General features: G+C 34.0%; 2 protein-coding genes across 2 annotated transcripts; one reads left to right on the top strand and one right to left on the bottom strand.

The window, feature by feature from the left end:
* Positions 1-3,598: 3,598 nt before the first annotated feature.
* On the top strand, positions 3,599-9,218 carry LOC108219761 (RING-H2 finger protein ATL38). Its single transcript, XM_017393269.1, has 3 exons — positions 3,599-4,359; positions 4,971-5,068; positions 8,469-9,218. The coding sequence occupies exons 1-3, from the start codon at positions 4,201-4,203 to the stop codon at positions 8,896-8,898; spliced, it is 687 nt and encodes a 228-aa protein (XP_017248758.1). The 5' UTR covers positions 3,599-4,200; the 3' UTR covers positions 8,899-9,218.
* Positions 9,219-12,108: 2,890 nt separating this feature from the next.
* Positions 12,109-13,959, bottom strand: LOC108223615 (cytochrome P450 77A1). The gene has a single exon (XM_017397955.2). It carries the CDS (start codon positions 13,809-13,811, stop codon positions 12,267-12,269), a length of 1,545 nt encoding a protein of 514 aa, XP_017253444.1. The 5' UTR covers positions 13,812-13,959; the 3' UTR covers positions 12,109-12,266.
* Between the last annotated feature and the right edge of the window lie 4,527 nt (positions 13,960-18,486).

The raw sequence follows: 18,486 nt of genomic DNA, 5'->3' as shown, positions 1-18,486 counted from the left end.
CACTTGAAAAACGCCAAGTTTTTGGACCTATTGTCCAAACACCTGCAGGTATAAAACCCGTCGGATATAGATGGGTATTTGTGCGTAAAAGAAATGAGAAAAATGAAATTGTGAGATACAAGGCACGCCTTGTTGCTCAAGGCTTCTCACAAAGACCGGGAATCGATTACGAAGAAACTTATTCCCCGGTAATGGATGCAACAACATTCAGATTTTTAATAAGTTTATCAATTCTAGAAAGGCTCCGAATGAATTTAATGGATGTTGTAACTGCCTACTTGTATGGATCACTCGATAGTGACATTTACATGAAAATCCCTGATGGGTTAAAAATGCCTGAAGCATATAGTTCAAGACCCCGAGAGATTTACTCAATTAAATTACAGAGATCATTATACGGATTGAAACAGTCGGGTCGTATGTGGTACAATCGTCTCAGTGAATATCTCTTGAAAGATGGATATACCAATAATGTAATATGTCCATGTGTTTTTATTAAAAGGACAAAATTGGGGTTTACTATCATTGCAGTATATGTTGATGATTTAAACATCAGTGGAACCCCAAATGAACTTCATGAGACGATTGGATATTTGAAAAGAGAGTTTGAAATGAAAGACTTGGGTAAAACAAAACTCTGTCTTGGTTTTCAAGTTGAACATTTATCTAAAGGAATCTTTGTCCACCAGTCTTCATATATTGAAAAGATTCTGAAACGGTTTATTATGGATATGGCATATCCTGTGAGTACACCTATGGTTGTACGATCCTTAGAAAAGAATAAGGATCCATTTCGCCCAAGAGAAAAGGGAGAAGAACTTCTTGGTCCTGAAGTACCATATCTTAGTGCCATTGGTGCACTAATGTATCTTGCCAATTGTACACGTCCCGATATTGCATTTTCTGTTAACCTTTTGGCAAGACATAGTTCTGCTCCAACTCGAAGACATTGGACTGGCGTGAAACAAATATTTAGATATCTTCGAGGAACAATGGATATGGGTTTGTTTTATTTTAAAGACTCAAAAATTGAATTAGTTGGTCATGCAGATGCTGGATATCGGTCTGATCCCCACAAAGGTAGATCTCAAACAGGTTATGTATTCACATATGGTGATACCGCAATATCTTGGAGGTCTACAAAGCAGACTCTTGCAGCAACTTCTTCGAATCATGCTGAATTATTGGCACTACATGCAACTAGCCGGGAATGCGTGTGGCTAAGGTCTTTGGTCCATCATATTCGAGAATCATGTGGTCTTTCAGTTAATAAAGGAACTCCTACTATTCTTTACGAAGATAATGAAGCATGTATCACTCAGACCAGGGAAGGCTACATTAAAGGAGATCGAACAAAGCACATTGATCCGAAATTCTTCTTCACTCACGAACTTCAGCAGAGGGGAGATATTAATGTTTGTCAAATTCGCTCATGTGAAAATCCAGCAGATTTGTTTACAAAAGCACTTCCAACATCTTCTTTCGAGAAGTTAGTACACAAGATTGGAATGCGCAAACTTCGGGACATCTTGTAGTTATGTTAAAATGAGGGGGAGACATTATTTTAAACTATGTAGAACACATGTACTCTTTTTCCTTCACTAGGGTTTTTCCCACCGGGTTTTTCCTAGTAAGGTTTTAATGAGGCATGATGTTAGTACAAGTCATCCAAGGGGGAGTGTTATGTAATTAGTTTATTTAGGTGACCTTTGGCTTGTGGATGACTTTGTCCTTTAACTTACTCCCATTAATAGGAGACTCTTGACCCTCCATTATACTTGTAACCTATATCTCATGCCCTATATAAAGGCATTTTGTATTGCTTGAAATCATATGAAAATCCTCACCATTCTCTTAGTCATTTTGTTCTTCTACTTGCTCTCTTTATAGTATATATTATATAACAAAGATTTATTATGCATCGAATTAATTAGCTTGTACATGAGATTTTCTGTGATATATGGTCACAGTGCACGTTCATTTACTAAATCCAGCTTCAACCAAGCATACTTCTGCTGCGGGAACAGGAAGCATGAAAAGAAGTAAGAAGCTGAGGCTCAGAAGAAGCTACCTTTTGTAGCTTTTTCTGTGAGCTCTTTTCACCATAATTAAGCACTTCAATCAATTGGCCAAACATGCATCAAAAAGCAGAAGTGCGCTTATGCTACTTTTAAGCTTAGAAGTAGTGCACCCAAACACCCGCATTGAATTATTACAGAAAATTCATTGATGGAACATTAGTATTGAAGCATGTCAACGGGATACTCTATTAGTGATACTCTATTTATTTATTTTTTTTTAAAAAAGATAATTTAATAAATAATAGCCCTACGACATCTATAATAATAATCGAGTCGAACAAATATAAAACATATTAACATGCCTGTTTTTATACCCAAGATGAGACAAATAAGCGATGTTGAAATTGACGATGGTACATGTATAAATCCTTTCTCTGTGTTCACCCAAAAACTCCGTTTGAGCTATCAACCACAAATGCAATTCCCGAAAGCTTTTATTGATGAATCCAAACCACTCTCACAGAAGGAGAGAAAAAAATTAATGATACGCTATTAAAAATTCAGAATTAGATGGAATCTACTGATCCTTATTATTGACATATATTTCCTCTGAATAACAACTCAATTTCAAATTACATAAACTAAAATTTTATGTGTCTAGCTCGGTTTATAATCTCCAATAAAATAATATTTAATGCAAAATCTAAAATAGATGACAACAACTATATATTATATATAATTAATTTAATTTCAAATATTGAAATCTTGTGTAAAAATGATTAAATATAGTCATATATTTTTTATTGACATATATTTGTTCTCAATATTTAAAAATGAACTCAGATTTAAGTTAAATTGATGAAAACGTAAACCTAAATTAAATCACATCTAACCCAAAATTTAAACGAGATTGTAATAAATTATCATATAATTTAATTTGTTTGTCAATATATAAAATTTTAAATTTTAAAGCAACTATATATAATAAAACACATACATCATACAAAATTCAATATTTGGGCCACATTCTTACGGTGATAAATCATGCATATATATTCTTAAGTAACACAGTAATAGTGGTAAGTCATGTAGAATATATAATATATAAATATCTTAAATCAACAATTATCAATAAAGATTTTATAAATAATTTGAGACTTTTGATTTATTGAAGTGTTAATAAAATATTTTTTTTCAACAAACACCATTTTTTTAATTATGCGAGGTGGCCTTGTATAAAATATATGTACCCCGAGTAGAGAGGCTATTTGGGTAAATCGATTTTTTTTTTTTTGACAAAATACAAATTCATTTTATTAAATTAAAACAAGTCTAATCGGACAAATCCCCAACTAACAATGCAATCAGATTGATAAATAATAAAACGAGCTAAACAAATAGCAACATAAGTTTTTCGAGTAATCCAGCCTACATCAATCCCGAAAATGATAGCTTCACAATTTATCTTCACAATAATTCCATGGCTGTTGCGGGTAAATCGATATTTAATATAACTAAAAATCCTCTGGACAAAAAAAGCCCCATAAAAATAAATAATTGGGGGAAGAATGAAGAAGGCTTAGCATATGGATAGCACATGAGGTGTTTTACAGTAGTTGTACTGCTCCCTCACTATCCCAGACCCACCTGTCCTTTGTTTCAGTTGCCTCTGTTAGTTGTTGGTGTTGCAGCAATCATTTTGGATCTCACACTTCTTTCACTTGCTCATTTTTTATACAGTGAATCACAATTTTTATTAGTTTCTTTGTTTATAGGACTACTTATCTATCCAGTTCTCTAGTGGGTAATTCACTATCTTTCCTCTCTTTTTGGCTTCTTCTCCACATACCCATCTCCACACTGTAACCCTATGATCTAAACATTTCATTTTCATATTTTGTATTTCATGTAGATAGATGGAGACTGCACATACACAATTTCTTGAGGAAACTAGACTTATTTTTATCCAGCCCTTTTGTTTTTCTTCACTTTTTGTTGATGCCCTTTGATCAATCTTGGTGTTTGAGTCTGTAAATTATGGATTTTTTGCATACCCTTTAAGTTGATCATGTTGAAATTGCATAAAGTTGGAATCTTTGGTTCTTGAATTTCGGGTATTGATATTTAAGCTACTTGTGTTGAATTGAGGGTGATTTGACATCAATTAGGCCAAAGGAAGATGATTTCTTCTGGGATAAATTTGGTTATGACAGTAATTGGATTTGCTGTTAGTACTATGTTTATTGTGTTTGTATGCACCAGGCTCATTTGTGCTCGAATTCAATTGAATGCCTCTCGACGCTCCTTCCATATCACTTCCAGATCAGATCTTAGCATTGTAAGCTTCAGCTAAACATATTGTACTAGCTTCTAGCAGTAATTTTCTTAGAATTTTGAAATGTTTATTTTTACTTTTGTTAATAAAAGGGCTGCACTTCTTCACATTTGATATATTTACAATCATGTGTGTGAATTATTTCTATATATGTTTGTGAACTTTGTTGTGTCTTTCTACTTGTTAGCAACATAATTATGCCAAGGAGAGGAGTTTAATTTTAGGGTAATATCTGTATACTGTTCCCTGGGGCTGCCAGCATTAGTCATAAGTTTTAGATCTTCCAAACTGCGATGTGATGATCATGACTTGCAGTGCATTTTCCCGATGTTCTAGTGTCTCTCAGCTTTGAGGAGATATGTATTGAATATTGGTCCCTTGCATTTGCCTGTCCTGCCAATATGAATTTTAAGGGTGTTACAATTCATTGTAATATCATTCATCTTTATATGTTCCTCTTATGTGCTGCTTTCTTTGATCTGTTCCTTCAATTTTACTGGTAAAGACTTAAATCATCCCACTCTTTCATTGCACTTGTTCTTTTGATATGTATTTTTCATTTTCCTGAATTTGGCTGCATTAAAAAATATACCACTGACTTTCTTGTGGTACAGCTGGAACGAGGTTTGCATGGACTTGAACCTCTTGTTGTGGCCAACTTTCCTACAAAGAAGTACAGTGATCAGTTTTTCTCCTCTGCAGAAGATACTCAGTATGTCAACTGAACCCTTTCAATTGGTATTTTGTTGCGTGTTGAAACTTTAGGAAACAGATGACATCAAAATGTTATCAGCATCTATTACTGCAAGTATAATAATTGATGAGATGTGTAATTGTTGTGGGATGATAGCTGTTTTGATAAAGACCTTCCAGTAGTCCAGTTAATTGAGTTTGGGGGCGGTTTTGGGGTAAGGAACATCTGATGTCATTAGCAGGTTTCTTAAGATGTCTTGTCATGTTCCTCAATAGATTAGCTGAATCCAATTATTTTCTATGCTCTCATTGAACATGGCACAATCACATTAAAGTAAGTTGTTTGAACCTCAAATATATAAACGACGTTTCCATTAACATATGATGCTTTTAAAGGGTTGCTAATTTGAAGTGTCATCCCTTATATTCTTGATGCATACCGCAAGTTATGGAGTCTTGACTATAAACTTTTTGCTTCAATATAAAAACTGAGGTTAATAGAGGCCGTGGCTCATAAGTTTTTATACTCCGATAGTTGTATGCTGAACTGTGAAGCTTTAGCACAGTAGTTCTCTCTAAAGACGTATTGTTTTATTCTTTTTATTTTCCTCTTAGCGCCTTCTTGCAAGAATCAGCATCGAATGTTGACCCATTTTCTACTATATTTCCATCTTGACAAGATTTTTAAATAGCGCCGAGGGTGTAATGTCTACTACAACCATGATAATGGTGTAACATCTGTAAGACCATGAATTGATTTTGTCACTGTGCTGTGATCTGGCAATTAAAGTGTTTGGGGTCATGGGCTTCTTATCAAGTAAATGTGGGGTTTTAGATAGTGCATATATAGTGAGTAGTGACATCTGACACGGTTGTTACTTGTTAGTATTAGAGATATTAGCTGCGCTGTCAAATCTGTTGTCTCCCTCTATTTATATATTGCTCTGAGGTAAAGTCTACATACATATTACCCTTCCCAGAGGGTATGTTTTCTTTGGTTCAACTAGTTGGCGACTAATTACTGACCAGTGACTAGTCATCCTACCATTGAAGGAGTAACCTAATGACAGTTATGCCTAGCATATGCCCTAGTTGTTAACTGACCAGAAACTCAATTGTTGGCCTGTGATTGTGAGACTAGTCTTCAGCTTGTTGACTAGTCATTCCACCTAGTTGGATAAAACAAAGCAGACACTGTATCACTTTCCTGGGTGCAAGCAAGATAGAGAGTAAAAGACCATGGTGGGTACGATATATCCTTTAATATGATATCGTATGGTGTAGATGTTTCAATTTTGTTTGCGCCGTTGCTAATATGGCGTCAAGGCAAGATGAGAAGTTCGGAAGGCATGTGGACACAGGTGGTAAAAAGCTTTCCTAAGTATCAATTTAGGTGATAGAGTGTTTGCCTAGGCGCCTCCATGGCGAAAATAATCTTGTCTGTAGCTTACCACCTGGACACCTAGGCAAGACTAAATGGATTAATTAAGTTGTGACCATCAACAAGGTGCAAGGTCAGAGTTTTGTCTGGTTATTAGAAAAGATCATGCTGGGATTTCTTTTCATCTGCTTACTGGTGCACTATCCTAGATCTTCGTAGGTTGAGCAGTACATATGTTATAACCATTTGTAGGACTATTAAAGGTATTGTTGAGATGTATTATAAAATTTGTAAAACAAACTTTAAAGGTGTATTTGGTTCAAAGAGAAGGTTATCGGGTAAGTGAATTGGGCTGAAAGTGGTTTATTGTATTGGTGTGGGGGCAATATCTCATTATTGTGCCTTCTACTCTTTTCAACTTAAGTCTTAAACCACAGTAGAGGTGTGACGGAGCACATTTTTGTGGGATTATAGTTTGTGAACAGTGCCTTCTACCCTTTTTCTTATGGTTTCTGAAACCGTACCATGTTGTCTCGTTTACTAACCAGCTCTACCCATCTATATGGCGATCCTGCCAGTTAAAAACTCTGATCTCATGTCGTGAATGCCACCTCAATCTTTTGTAGCTTTGCAACATTCTTCCTTTGGTGATTGTCAGGTGGTACGACCCCGTACTTTAGACCTGAGTTATATTGGATGACTCCCGTCCCTTGAAGTATCATTTTCATGAATAGTTTGGCTTGCCATTATCTTGTGATAAACAGGTCATTGAAATTTTGTAGTATTACGAGAAAGCTTCTGTTGTATGTCTTCACATATTGATATTTGCAATAGGGCTTGTTGTAGACAGATGGGCTGATGTCATACCCCTAGTTTCTACACGCTAATACATGTTCCATGCATAGGATAAAAGCAAGGACCTTAAAAGATTCTAGGTTTTCATTTTATAAGCTGTGGACCAATGGCCGTTCTGTTTATTACTCTGCATTAAAAAGAATTATTACTCAGAGAAGTTTATTAAGTTCAGTTGACATATTCCATGAGCTTTGCACTCCTTTTCTATGTCTCATAACACCAAAGTATTTGAGGGGACCTTCATTTTCTTTTTTTGAGGTTCCCTTCTCTCCCCTTACTAATCCTCCATATGCAAGTACGTCCTCCATGCTTGTTTTGTTTGTGTGTGTGTAAAGTATAGGTGAGTAATGTGTACGTTTATGTATGCGAGGTGTATGTTTATGTGTATTTGAGTCCCCTAAATGTTAGGAATAAAAGACCATTCTGTTTGATAGATGTTTTAATATAGAGATCCACTTCTCCTTGCCTGAGAAAAAAAGATAATAATAACTTTTTGACTCGACAGTAGTTTACTATATTAGAATCTTAATCTGTGTATGTCTACATGGAAAGGGGGATATTTCCATGAAGTTCTCTTAATTCCACCAACTGATTGGACTATATAAGCTGTACATGCTTGTACATCATGCATTAAAAAAGGGTGTGAATGTATAATTGTAAAATATAAATACCTAGATATGTAGTACTTGACTTCGCAAAGTTTGTCATTATCATCTTCCATTAAGCTGATAAAGGTGTTTGCTGGTGGACAATAAAGTTTAAGCTTAGTGAAGTGGTTCCATTATGCAATCTAAGAAAATTTAAGTTTGACAGTTGAGAGTACTAATGGAAGAGGAACAATAACATGTGGTGTCTGTCATTGCATATGAGGGGCCTCCCTCTTTATCACCACTATTCTATAATTTCTATTACTTGTGCAGCTCTTATCCTTGCTGTCAGTAGTCCTTTTCATTAGTATTGTTTCCCTTTTTTCTGTTACTTATCATACGATTTTATGTGGTCACCCCATTTTCGTGTATGTCTTGATCCATTAGCCTTTGCTATATTTTATTATTATGAATTACCTTTAGGTGTCATGAAGATCGGCATAATTATAATATGCCAGCATTAGTGGCCTGAAGTATACTGTGTCTTAAATGATAATAACGACCTCATCTCTAACTAAATTACAATCTGGCTGTAGGTGCACAGTTTGCATTGCAGAATATCAGCCAGAAGATACCCTCCGTATCCTACCTTTCTGTGGACACTCGTTTCATGCAAACTGTATCGACATATGGCTTCAACAGCATTCTACATGTCCCGTTTGTCGTGTTTCATTGCGCGACGTTCCCGAGAAAAAGCGGTTCATGCAACCCATGTTCAGTTCAGCTTTTCGATCTCAGTATGCTATGGAATCACTTGCAGCAAATTCATGTCAGTGCCTATCTAATAATCATCGACTTTTAACAAGAGGACATGAAAGTAGGAGAATGGATTCTGTACAGGAGGATCAGTTTCAGTTCAGAGGTGACGGGGCAGTAGCTAGAGAGAGCAATCCTGTATCAATCGAAAGTAACGCAGCAACTAAAGATTTTGAAATCAAGCACATGGAGAGTCCATCGAACGTCTAAACTCTTCACTGCTTTCACTTCAATGCTTCCAAGATCTGGTTTACAAGAGACTGGAAGTGCGGGGCTGGGAAGCAGAAGTTAAATTTATCCCAATTGTGTCATAGACAGGGGATTGATTTCTTATATGGCTCCCTGTATATAAAGCTAAAAGCCATGTTTTTTTCAAATCCTGATTTGTAGCAATAGATTATTTCATGGGCAGTTTTGTTAGGCAAGTTATAGAAGCCTCTGGATTGTAGTTCAAGTCCGTTGTTGCAGATTGTAGTTTATATGCTGTTTTGATGTATGTATCTATCTCACATGTGGCTTCTCTTCGAGCATGTTTATAAGTTGATCAAAAAAAAATTTGTCACTATTCAGGCACATCGACACCTAGACCTCCCGAAGTAGGTTAAAATTTTATTTTCTTGCATACTTTTTAAAGAATTACATTTTTAAATTTTAATCAAACTAAAGCTATTAAAATTCGGTGAATTAGAGAAATTATTTATTGAATATTATGGTTTACACTTTACATGTACAAATAATATCATTAAAGTTGTCATTCTCATTGATTGATTTTATTTTAGATTTAACCAAATAATTAAGGGGTCGTTTGGTTGGAGAGAGTGTATGAGTTTGGAATAAGGAATCAGGTTGAGGTGGTATGAGATTGAAGTATCATTTTGATATCAGGTGTTTGGTTAAGTGCTGGAATGAGCAAATCTAATTTAAATATTTTTTAAATTAATTATAATTAATCACTTAAAAATATTTAAAATATTCTTGAAATAATCCTTTTTTATATATTTTTGAGTCATCAACTTCACTTGGTACTCATAATTTGAATTTAATGACATAAATAAAAATAAAATATGAAAAATAAAGTTGATTCCTCAAACCTATGTTTCATACCCACCTCTCTCCTGGGTATGAAAAACTCATACTTTGTAGGTTTGAGGTATGAGTTTGAAGGAAAAGAAAAATTTAACCAAACATTAAGTATAAGTTTAGAATGAACGATATCCTATCTGATATCAGAATAGTGTGAACCAAACGACCCCTAACTGAGATGGAGTGATGGAGTAATTGGAACGGGAAGTTGTTTTTAGTTACGGAACACTATCCTCACAAATTTTTTGCATACCATAATATCTCTCGTAAAAAAAACATGAAGCGCAGAAGTCTTATGAGTTATGACAGTAAATTTATTATTTCTCTGCCACCAATGAGATTTCACATAATTTGAATCGTTCATCATTGTATTGACAAATTCCGAATGAGCATTGGTCATTGTTGAATTGTATGATCATTTGTAGAATATATTTTATTGTTCTCAGATGTATAATCAAACACTGTTTATTAATAAGAAATTGGGGAAAACAAAATTATTTCTCGCACATTAATTTAGTTTAATTATTATATAATTTCAAATATCAAAAATTGATAACAGTGAACAAAATAGAGAATTTAGCTTATCCTGACTAGTTCAACGTTCGGACCTATTGATCCAAATCTGAAGCCTCTTTGCTCCTTATTTCCAACTCACGCTGTTAAATTTTTTCTTCAATAAATCAAGCTTTTAAATAACAATATAATAGGTCGGAATGTTGGTCCGAACTACAATTTTAAATTCTAAATTTAAAATTTAAAATTTAAATTCCATAGAAATATCCAAATCCAAATAATTAAATAATTTCAAACATATTAACTAAATTTAATAATTTTCGTGAATTCACATGTTTTCTGTTCTCGTTACCACCTCTTTATACATTAACTTAATTTATAAATGGAAATAGAATGGACAGAGGAACAATGGTTATATCTGATACATGATCTTAATCTTACACGTGCAGGTTCAAAATATATTAAATAAAAGTTTTATAAGATACAGTACTCCTTAATTACTTTTAAATAACGGTTAAAATAAAATAAAGGTCTTTCAAAAAGGGGCGAGGTACATGCACACAACGTGCTAGGGGTGTCGATGGATCGGATTTGGATCGGATCACCCTTGATCCATATCCTGATCCGTCTAAATTTATCGGATTCGGATTCGGATCGGATTATAGACGGATTTTACAGAACATGATCCATATCCGGATCCGTAGGATTATCGGATTTTCGGATCGGAGCTCCGCTCCATGTATATTTAGAAGGAAAAAAAAATCATTCTTTATATTTAGAATTTTCGGATCGCAGAAAAATTCAAATATGTATTATATAATAAAAATTAAAAAGCGAAGTTATATAAAATACACATCAATTATCAGTACACATGTTAATCTATTCTCCGAAAACTTATAACATTACAAATGTTCAAAAGAAACTTAAAATAAAACAATGAAAATATGGAATGCAATCTATGACTTCTGTTGGTTGCTGAGCAGTAAGCCAGGAACCAAGCAAAGCCACTGGCAAACAAATTTAGCAAAAAAAACAAAAAAAAAAAGATAAAGCTCATTAGTTACTACTAGAGCATATTTCTGTTAATGATCTAATGATGCAGAGTTGCAAACTTGAAGGCCAAGACGGCAAGACCCAAGTGTCTAATTCATTTTATTTACTTTTATATATAATATATTAGTTAAATATTATATATATATATATATAAAATTATAAATAAATAAATATATATATATAAGTCGGATCGGATTATTTTCGGATCGGATCCTATCAAATCCATATCCTATACATATCGGATCGGATTTTTTCCGGATCGGATTTTCTTCGGATCGGATTTTATTTTAAATGATCCATATCCGCTCCGTTAGCTCTTGGATCGGACCAGGTCGGACCGGATATCCGCTCCATTGACAGCCCTACAACGTGCCTCTATCAGGAACCAGTTATGTCTGCATTGACTCAGTACCATCAATCCAACAAATGTGTTGATTCTCTGAACTTTTCATATACAACATTTTTGATTTGCTTATGAATGCAATCCGGAAATCATCCTAATCCTAGTTATTTTTGATTTGTGAAAGATTTCTTAATTAGATAACTTAATGTTATATTAAGCTACCGTACTTGCTGTTTTGTCTATTATAAATTTTAGTAATTAACAAATTTCGTAAGCATGGGTAAAATTGGTAGCTAGGTTAGAAGTCTTTTTAACGACCTCGATAGTTTACTAAGCTTGCTTGTCATAAAAATGTAAAATAAACATAATTGTTTATAGATTCAAATCAACAATAAGAGGTATATCAACTGAACAATCTAACACAGAAATACAAATCAACTCGTGGACCACATATTAATTAAACAAACCGAATATTTATATATTGAACATATAAAGAAAAAACAACAAAATAGTAATTATATATTGAACATACAAAGGAAAAACAACAAAATAGTAATTAATTAGATAATAAAATAACTAGTAATTATTACACCCGTGGCTTGATCTTGGCAACTAGAGTATTTTTCATCACAACGGTAAATTCCAAGGTCTCAGTAAAATCCACCTTGCTATTTTCGGGGTAAGCAAGCCACTCAAATTCTTGGACCATTCTTGCTATCATCAGACTCACATGGACTGATGCCATTCCTAGCCCTGGGCAGATTCTCCTACCAAGTCCGAATGGCACCAATTTCACATTCTTAACACCGGTTATGTCAGCGTCATCGTTGCCTGACAGAAACCGGTCCGGATCGAATTTTTCGGGGTCGGACCAGAGTTTCGGATCATTCGTTATTCCTGCCACAAAAAATTCGACACTAGAATTGAGCGGAATATCGTAACCACCCAATGTAGTGGGCTCGACCACTGCATGAGTGAGGGTGTAGTAGGTAGGAGGATGTCTCCTTAATAACTCCTTGCTGAATGCATTCAAGTAGGGCATATTCGGCAAATCAGTTTCGTCGATTTTTCGATCACCAGCTACCGATTTGATCTCCTCGTACAATTTTGATTGGATGCGAGGGTTGTCGATGATTTCGGCTATGGCCCACTCAATGGCGGTACCAGTAGTATCAGTACCTCCATTGAGAAACTCCGAGCATAGCGTGACAATTTGAGCGTAGCTCGGAGCTGTTTTTTGGCCTTCGACTTCTAGGTCGAAAAGGGTGTCCAGGTAGGAAAAAGAAGTAGCGTTCTTGTCGAGACCTGGATTTTGAAGCGCCATTTTTCGTCTTTTGATCAAAGGAATTAAAAGTTCGAGTTGCTGATTTCGAACTTGAAGTGCTCTCTTCCTTTGCTTATAGAAAAATGGACTCAACAAGGGTAAAAAATCATCGATCCTCGGATCGACTGTTAGCAACACTGTTTTCATCATATCATCGACCTTTTCAATCATTTCCTCGTCCAGCTCGAGCCCGAGACACATCGTCAAAAGCACACAAAAGAATGCGTACCGGGCGCTTTTCAGGACCCGAACCGTTCCATTATTCGCATCTGCCTCCGACTTGAGCCGATCGATTAATTTATCCATTGCATTGTCTCGAACGTCACGAAAGCCTTTAAGCCTCGTTGGGCTCAGCATGTTTTGCACCATGTTCCTCCTCAAGGACCGCCACACCGGGCCGTAAAGCGAGGCATTGACCGTGAACTTATTGCAGCTAAACACGATCCGGGTCGGGTTCTCCTTGGGTCGGCTAGCAAATATCTGACCCTTCTCGATCAAAGCTTCATGGGCCAAATCCGAACCGCTGATAATGATGGTGGTCCGAGTACCCATTTGGACAGTAAAAATGGGCCCATATTTCGGAATCAAAACATCTCTCATGTACATGAAAAATGGCATGCCGGAACAAGCAACCTGAAATAGGTTTCCGACGATGGGCCAGCCCGGTGGGCCCGGAGGGAGATTAGGCTTTCCGTGCTTTCTATTTCGGGTCAAGAAGAACAGAAGCGACGGTATGACTAAGGCTAGGGCTGCAAAGAGTATTTGGTGGTAAGAAGAGAGGGAAGAGAGGGAGTTTATAAAAGCCATAGTTGCAAGATGAAGCAAGTGAATATTGTTAAGAATGGAGAAAATAGTGAAGAGGTAGTGGCTAAGTATGGAAATGGTGAAGAGTATGAAAGTGCAAGTGTGTATTTATGGAGAAATGAAATTATTGTCATCTACAAGTGAACTGTTAGCGTTAAATGCTTCCAACTGCATGAACTATATATGTATACTTCTACATAAGTACGTGTTCATGCATTGATGCATGTATTCATCTACTCATGTGGTAGATGAGTATATATTATGAATGTTTATGTATTACATTTTGTAGCAAGTACATTTACAGCATAAAAAAAGGCTATTTTCGATTTACTTAAATTCGATCGTTAATAATCGAATTGGTTCGATCGATCACAATTGTTGATTGAAATTAATCGGTTTTCTTTCGAATTCTCATTGTATGTACCTGCGCATGGAGCTAGCATGCAGATTCTAGACGCAAAATGCTTCTTAATTATTCATGTCTTAAGATATAAACTATTGAATTTTTTTAACGAATTCCAGGCAATTCATGTCAGCGGTCGAGTTCCGTTTGAAGAGTGCTTACTTTCGACAAATTAACTAGAAAAATCATCAAAAATGACCTTTCCTTGATAGTGAGCTCGGTTAGATAGCATGTGATTTAGTTTGATAGTTGTCTTATCTCTTACACACAATTATTATCTGATTCCGGCAAGGATACATCAGTGTTGTTTGGTTCTGTCTGGTACCTCGGTAATCAGAGCATTTCCAATAAATTAAACAAATTATTTATATGGTTTTCAAAATAATAATTTTGAGAAAGATTTAAAAAAAATCATATGAGCAGAACATCTCTACTCATTCTCTCAACATTATTAAAGGGGTACATCTTTAATTTCTCATAAATAGATATTGCTTAACTCATTCTTCATTTGATTTTTATTGATAAAATATTAAACTCTCAGTTTTACACATTTCCCCCAGATTTTTCCTAAAAAATTTTTAAAAAAGATTTTGAATTTAATATAACAATTATAATATAATAATAATAAAAAAACACAAATATGAATAATTGTTGGGATTGTCAATCGACACAGAAAGTGAATCCAGAGAAAAATTTACCCAAACAAAAATGATTGTAGCTCACTGATATATCTATTCATTTGTCATCCCCATGATCTTGGTTTGATTCTAAAATAAAAAGCTTAGGAGAAGTCTTAATCATATTCTTAGAGAATCCCTTTAACATACGGCTGGAAATGAGCTTAGTCTTAAATCTCCTATAGTAGTCAAATCATTTCAAATTATATCTAATTATTCGGTGTCATTAAAAGCCCCAGGATGCTTTAATATTAGTCTATCCAGATTAGTTCAAACATTTTAATTGCAGGCCATGCATGACAAAAATATTGGTCTGTGTAAACACAAGATTGCCGTAAAATGGAAATAATTTAAGAAAGCTCAAGGCTAGTTTGGGTACACTACAACAAAACTGGGTTTTTACGACGGAAGTTAAGGCGCAAGTCCGTCGTAAGTTCTTACTTTACGACGGACTTTTTCCGTCGTTTTTGGTCAAGTCGAAAGTTGCAAAATACGTCACAATTCCAAACATGCGTCGTAAGTATTAAAACCGTCGTAAGTATGTTGTAGTGGTAGTGGGGTTTCTAGAAAATAAATCCTTTTTTTTTTTCTGAAATATGTGTTTTTCCAAATAAATCTTTTATATATATATATATATATATATATATATATATATATATATATATATGTTACATAAGTGTTTTATATTCGTTATTTAAGAAATAAAATAAAAAATTTATGTGTATATATATACACTTTTTTTCAGAAATAAATAAAAAATAAGGTTACCTTTGGCGGCTTATTAAATCATTATTGCATCCGTCTATGTCCACCAGTATTCTTTTGGTCGTATTAACACCCAGAAAGAATGATAACGGGTTGATCTGAGTTAGATACGTAAGATATATAAATTTAAATTGAATTCAAATTATTTTATTAATTATAATCCAATTAGATGTTAAATATCAAAATCTAAATCCAATTCACGGATTTGAGATTCGGTTTTATTAGTAAATTAAATTATTATTATAAATGCCGTAATATTCCTATATATATAGTCTTTATTATGATTGTAATATTAAATAACAATTAAAAGTTAATAGAAATAAATATTTTTATAAAAAATTTGTTTTATTAATATAAGAGATGGTTACATGACTTACAGATAAGAACGTTTTTTTTAACTTTATAAGATTTTAGTGGCGTTTTATTCAAGTTCTACATATTTCAAATTATGAAACCATTGTATGTTTTAACTTTATAAGTGTTTTTGTGCTTAAAGCAAAAAAGTGAAATAAAATCTCTCAAACATATAAAATTCCGCATTTAGCACATGCTCATGAATGCACACAAAAAAACCGAATATATGCCGAACATATGTATTTAACTTATGAATTTAAAAGTTGGGCTTAAAAACCGCAGTCAAACACCATCACGCTATAGTGTACTGTATTTGTTTGATCATGTTCATACTTTGATAACAGAAATCGAAGAGGAAATCGAAGAGTACTGGTCCTCCATTTCTTATATAAATAATTTGATTCTTGGACGAATATTTCTAAAACTTTTGATCATATAGAATATTTTTATATTAAATAATATAATATTTATTATACATGTTTTGAAGGAAAAATTATTAAAGCGAAGAAGTCTACATTATATGTCGAATGACTTGACAGTGCGTTAAAAAGTCTAGCAATTTCTATGAAAAAGTGGAGGGATAACTCTGTATTTTTATATTTAATTTGACAAAATTTTAGCTGGAAACTAATTTTTGCCATGATTTATCTAATCTACTAATAAGTATATATTCCGGTCTTTTGAAATTATGAAAGAATGATTTTTGATCTTCCATGTAACATAAATCACTCTGATCTTGAAAAAGAATTGAATATGAGATTTATATTTTGAGACAGACACTGTTGACGAGTATTCAGGCAAAAAAAAAAAAAGGAGTTCTCCTTCAACAGTTTTCAATGGGAACCGATGCCTGATGTGTCAAAAGAAAGAGTGATCAATTCGCAATACACGATGAGTCAACTATATCACATAAATTACAAGACAGGAATCGCGAATTAAAAATGTACAGGAAGCATATATAGGTATAACAGGGAAAAAACAGTTGGGGGATTTCATGTCATAATAAAGAATCGCAACTACTTCTCTTCACATTAAAGATGAACAATGGTTGTGAATCAAATCAAATACAAGAAGAGTGAGACACCTTGCACCAGAAAGTTAAAGTAGAAATTTACAAGCCTCACGAGAGGAACTGTTGAGTCTGTAAACTGATAAGGCTCACACTTCAACATCAGATAAAAAGAATATAAATTTTTTCTCGCAACTTGTGTGTGAATTTTTAACCCTTTATTGTAATTTGACTTTTAGGCACAGAGTAATGCAAATATACATGTGGGGTGGCCATTTGCCAAGCAGAGGTACATGGGGCATGCATGGCCAGTTCTTTACAGGGTTGTTGGCAGATATATAGAATCGAGTGTTGCTCTTAAATTCTTAATTAAGGTGGTAGAGTTGAGAATGTGTCAAGGTGAAAACATTTGCAGCTGTCTTTGCATCTGTAACTACGGCTCGTGCAGTTGTGCAAACAAAGACTTGACTTGTGTAATTCTTTTATGGTCTGTTTGGTACTTTGGTCGGATGAATGAAAATAAAGGGAATGAAATGAGATTTAATTTAGAGGGGTATTCGTTTGGGATTGTTTGAAATCTATTAAAATCTTGAGGTATTCAATTGAGATTTTAAATTATGCTACAAAATCTGGTGGTATTCAATTGGGATTTTAAATTATGCTTTAAAATTCGATGGTATTCAATTGAGATTGTTTAAAATCCATTAAAATCTGATGATATTCAAATATTGATGGATTTTTTTGCATTTCATAAAATGATGGATTTTGTGGCATTCTTCAGTGTATTTTAAATTTTTTGAAATCCTATCAAAATCAATGAGATATTGAAGCATTGTGCTTAAATCCTATCAACTCTGCGACATTTTATCAAGATTCCGCACAAAATCAAAATCGCATACAATCCATTAAAATTCATAGATTAAAAACAATCCATTAAAATCTCAATCGAATACACCCCATACAGTTGAATGTTCCTTCCATGATTTTATTCCTATCACTCTTAAGTCCTTAATTAACTAGAACTCAGACCCTTAATTAACTAGAACTCACTCTTAAGTCCTTAATTAACTAGAACTCAGACCCTTAATTAACTAGAACTCAAACCCTCCAACTTGTGAAGGAATACTCTGTTTCTTGTCATATCTATTTGCAACCCAAATCTTATCATACAAAACTTTGCCCTTACTCATTTTTTTCAAAGTTCTCACTACCACACTCTATTATTTTCTTTTATTTATACTCATTTCACTCCATTCACCTCAACCAAACACAACATTAGACTGTGTTCACTTGGATGGAATGAAACGAGTGAAGAATGCAATGGAATTTGTATTATAAATCATAATTAATTAGTGAAACTGTTTATAATTTTCATTTGTTCAATCATTCCATTCTAGCTATTTTAACTAAAAATTTAACTCACATAGTTTAAGAGGATCGTTCATTTCATTTGTTCATCATCTTTTCCTA

Source organism: Daucus carota, chromosome 5 (genome assembly GCF_001625215.2).
Source record: "Daucus carota subsp. sativus chromosome 5, DH1 v3.0, whole genome shotgun sequence".
NCBI classification, from domain to species: domain Eukaryota; kingdom Viridiplantae; phylum Streptophyta; class Magnoliopsida; order Apiales; family Apiaceae; genus Daucus; species Daucus carota.
Note: the sequence above shows the minus strand (reverse complement) of the source record. Positions and strands in the feature narration are given on the sequence as shown.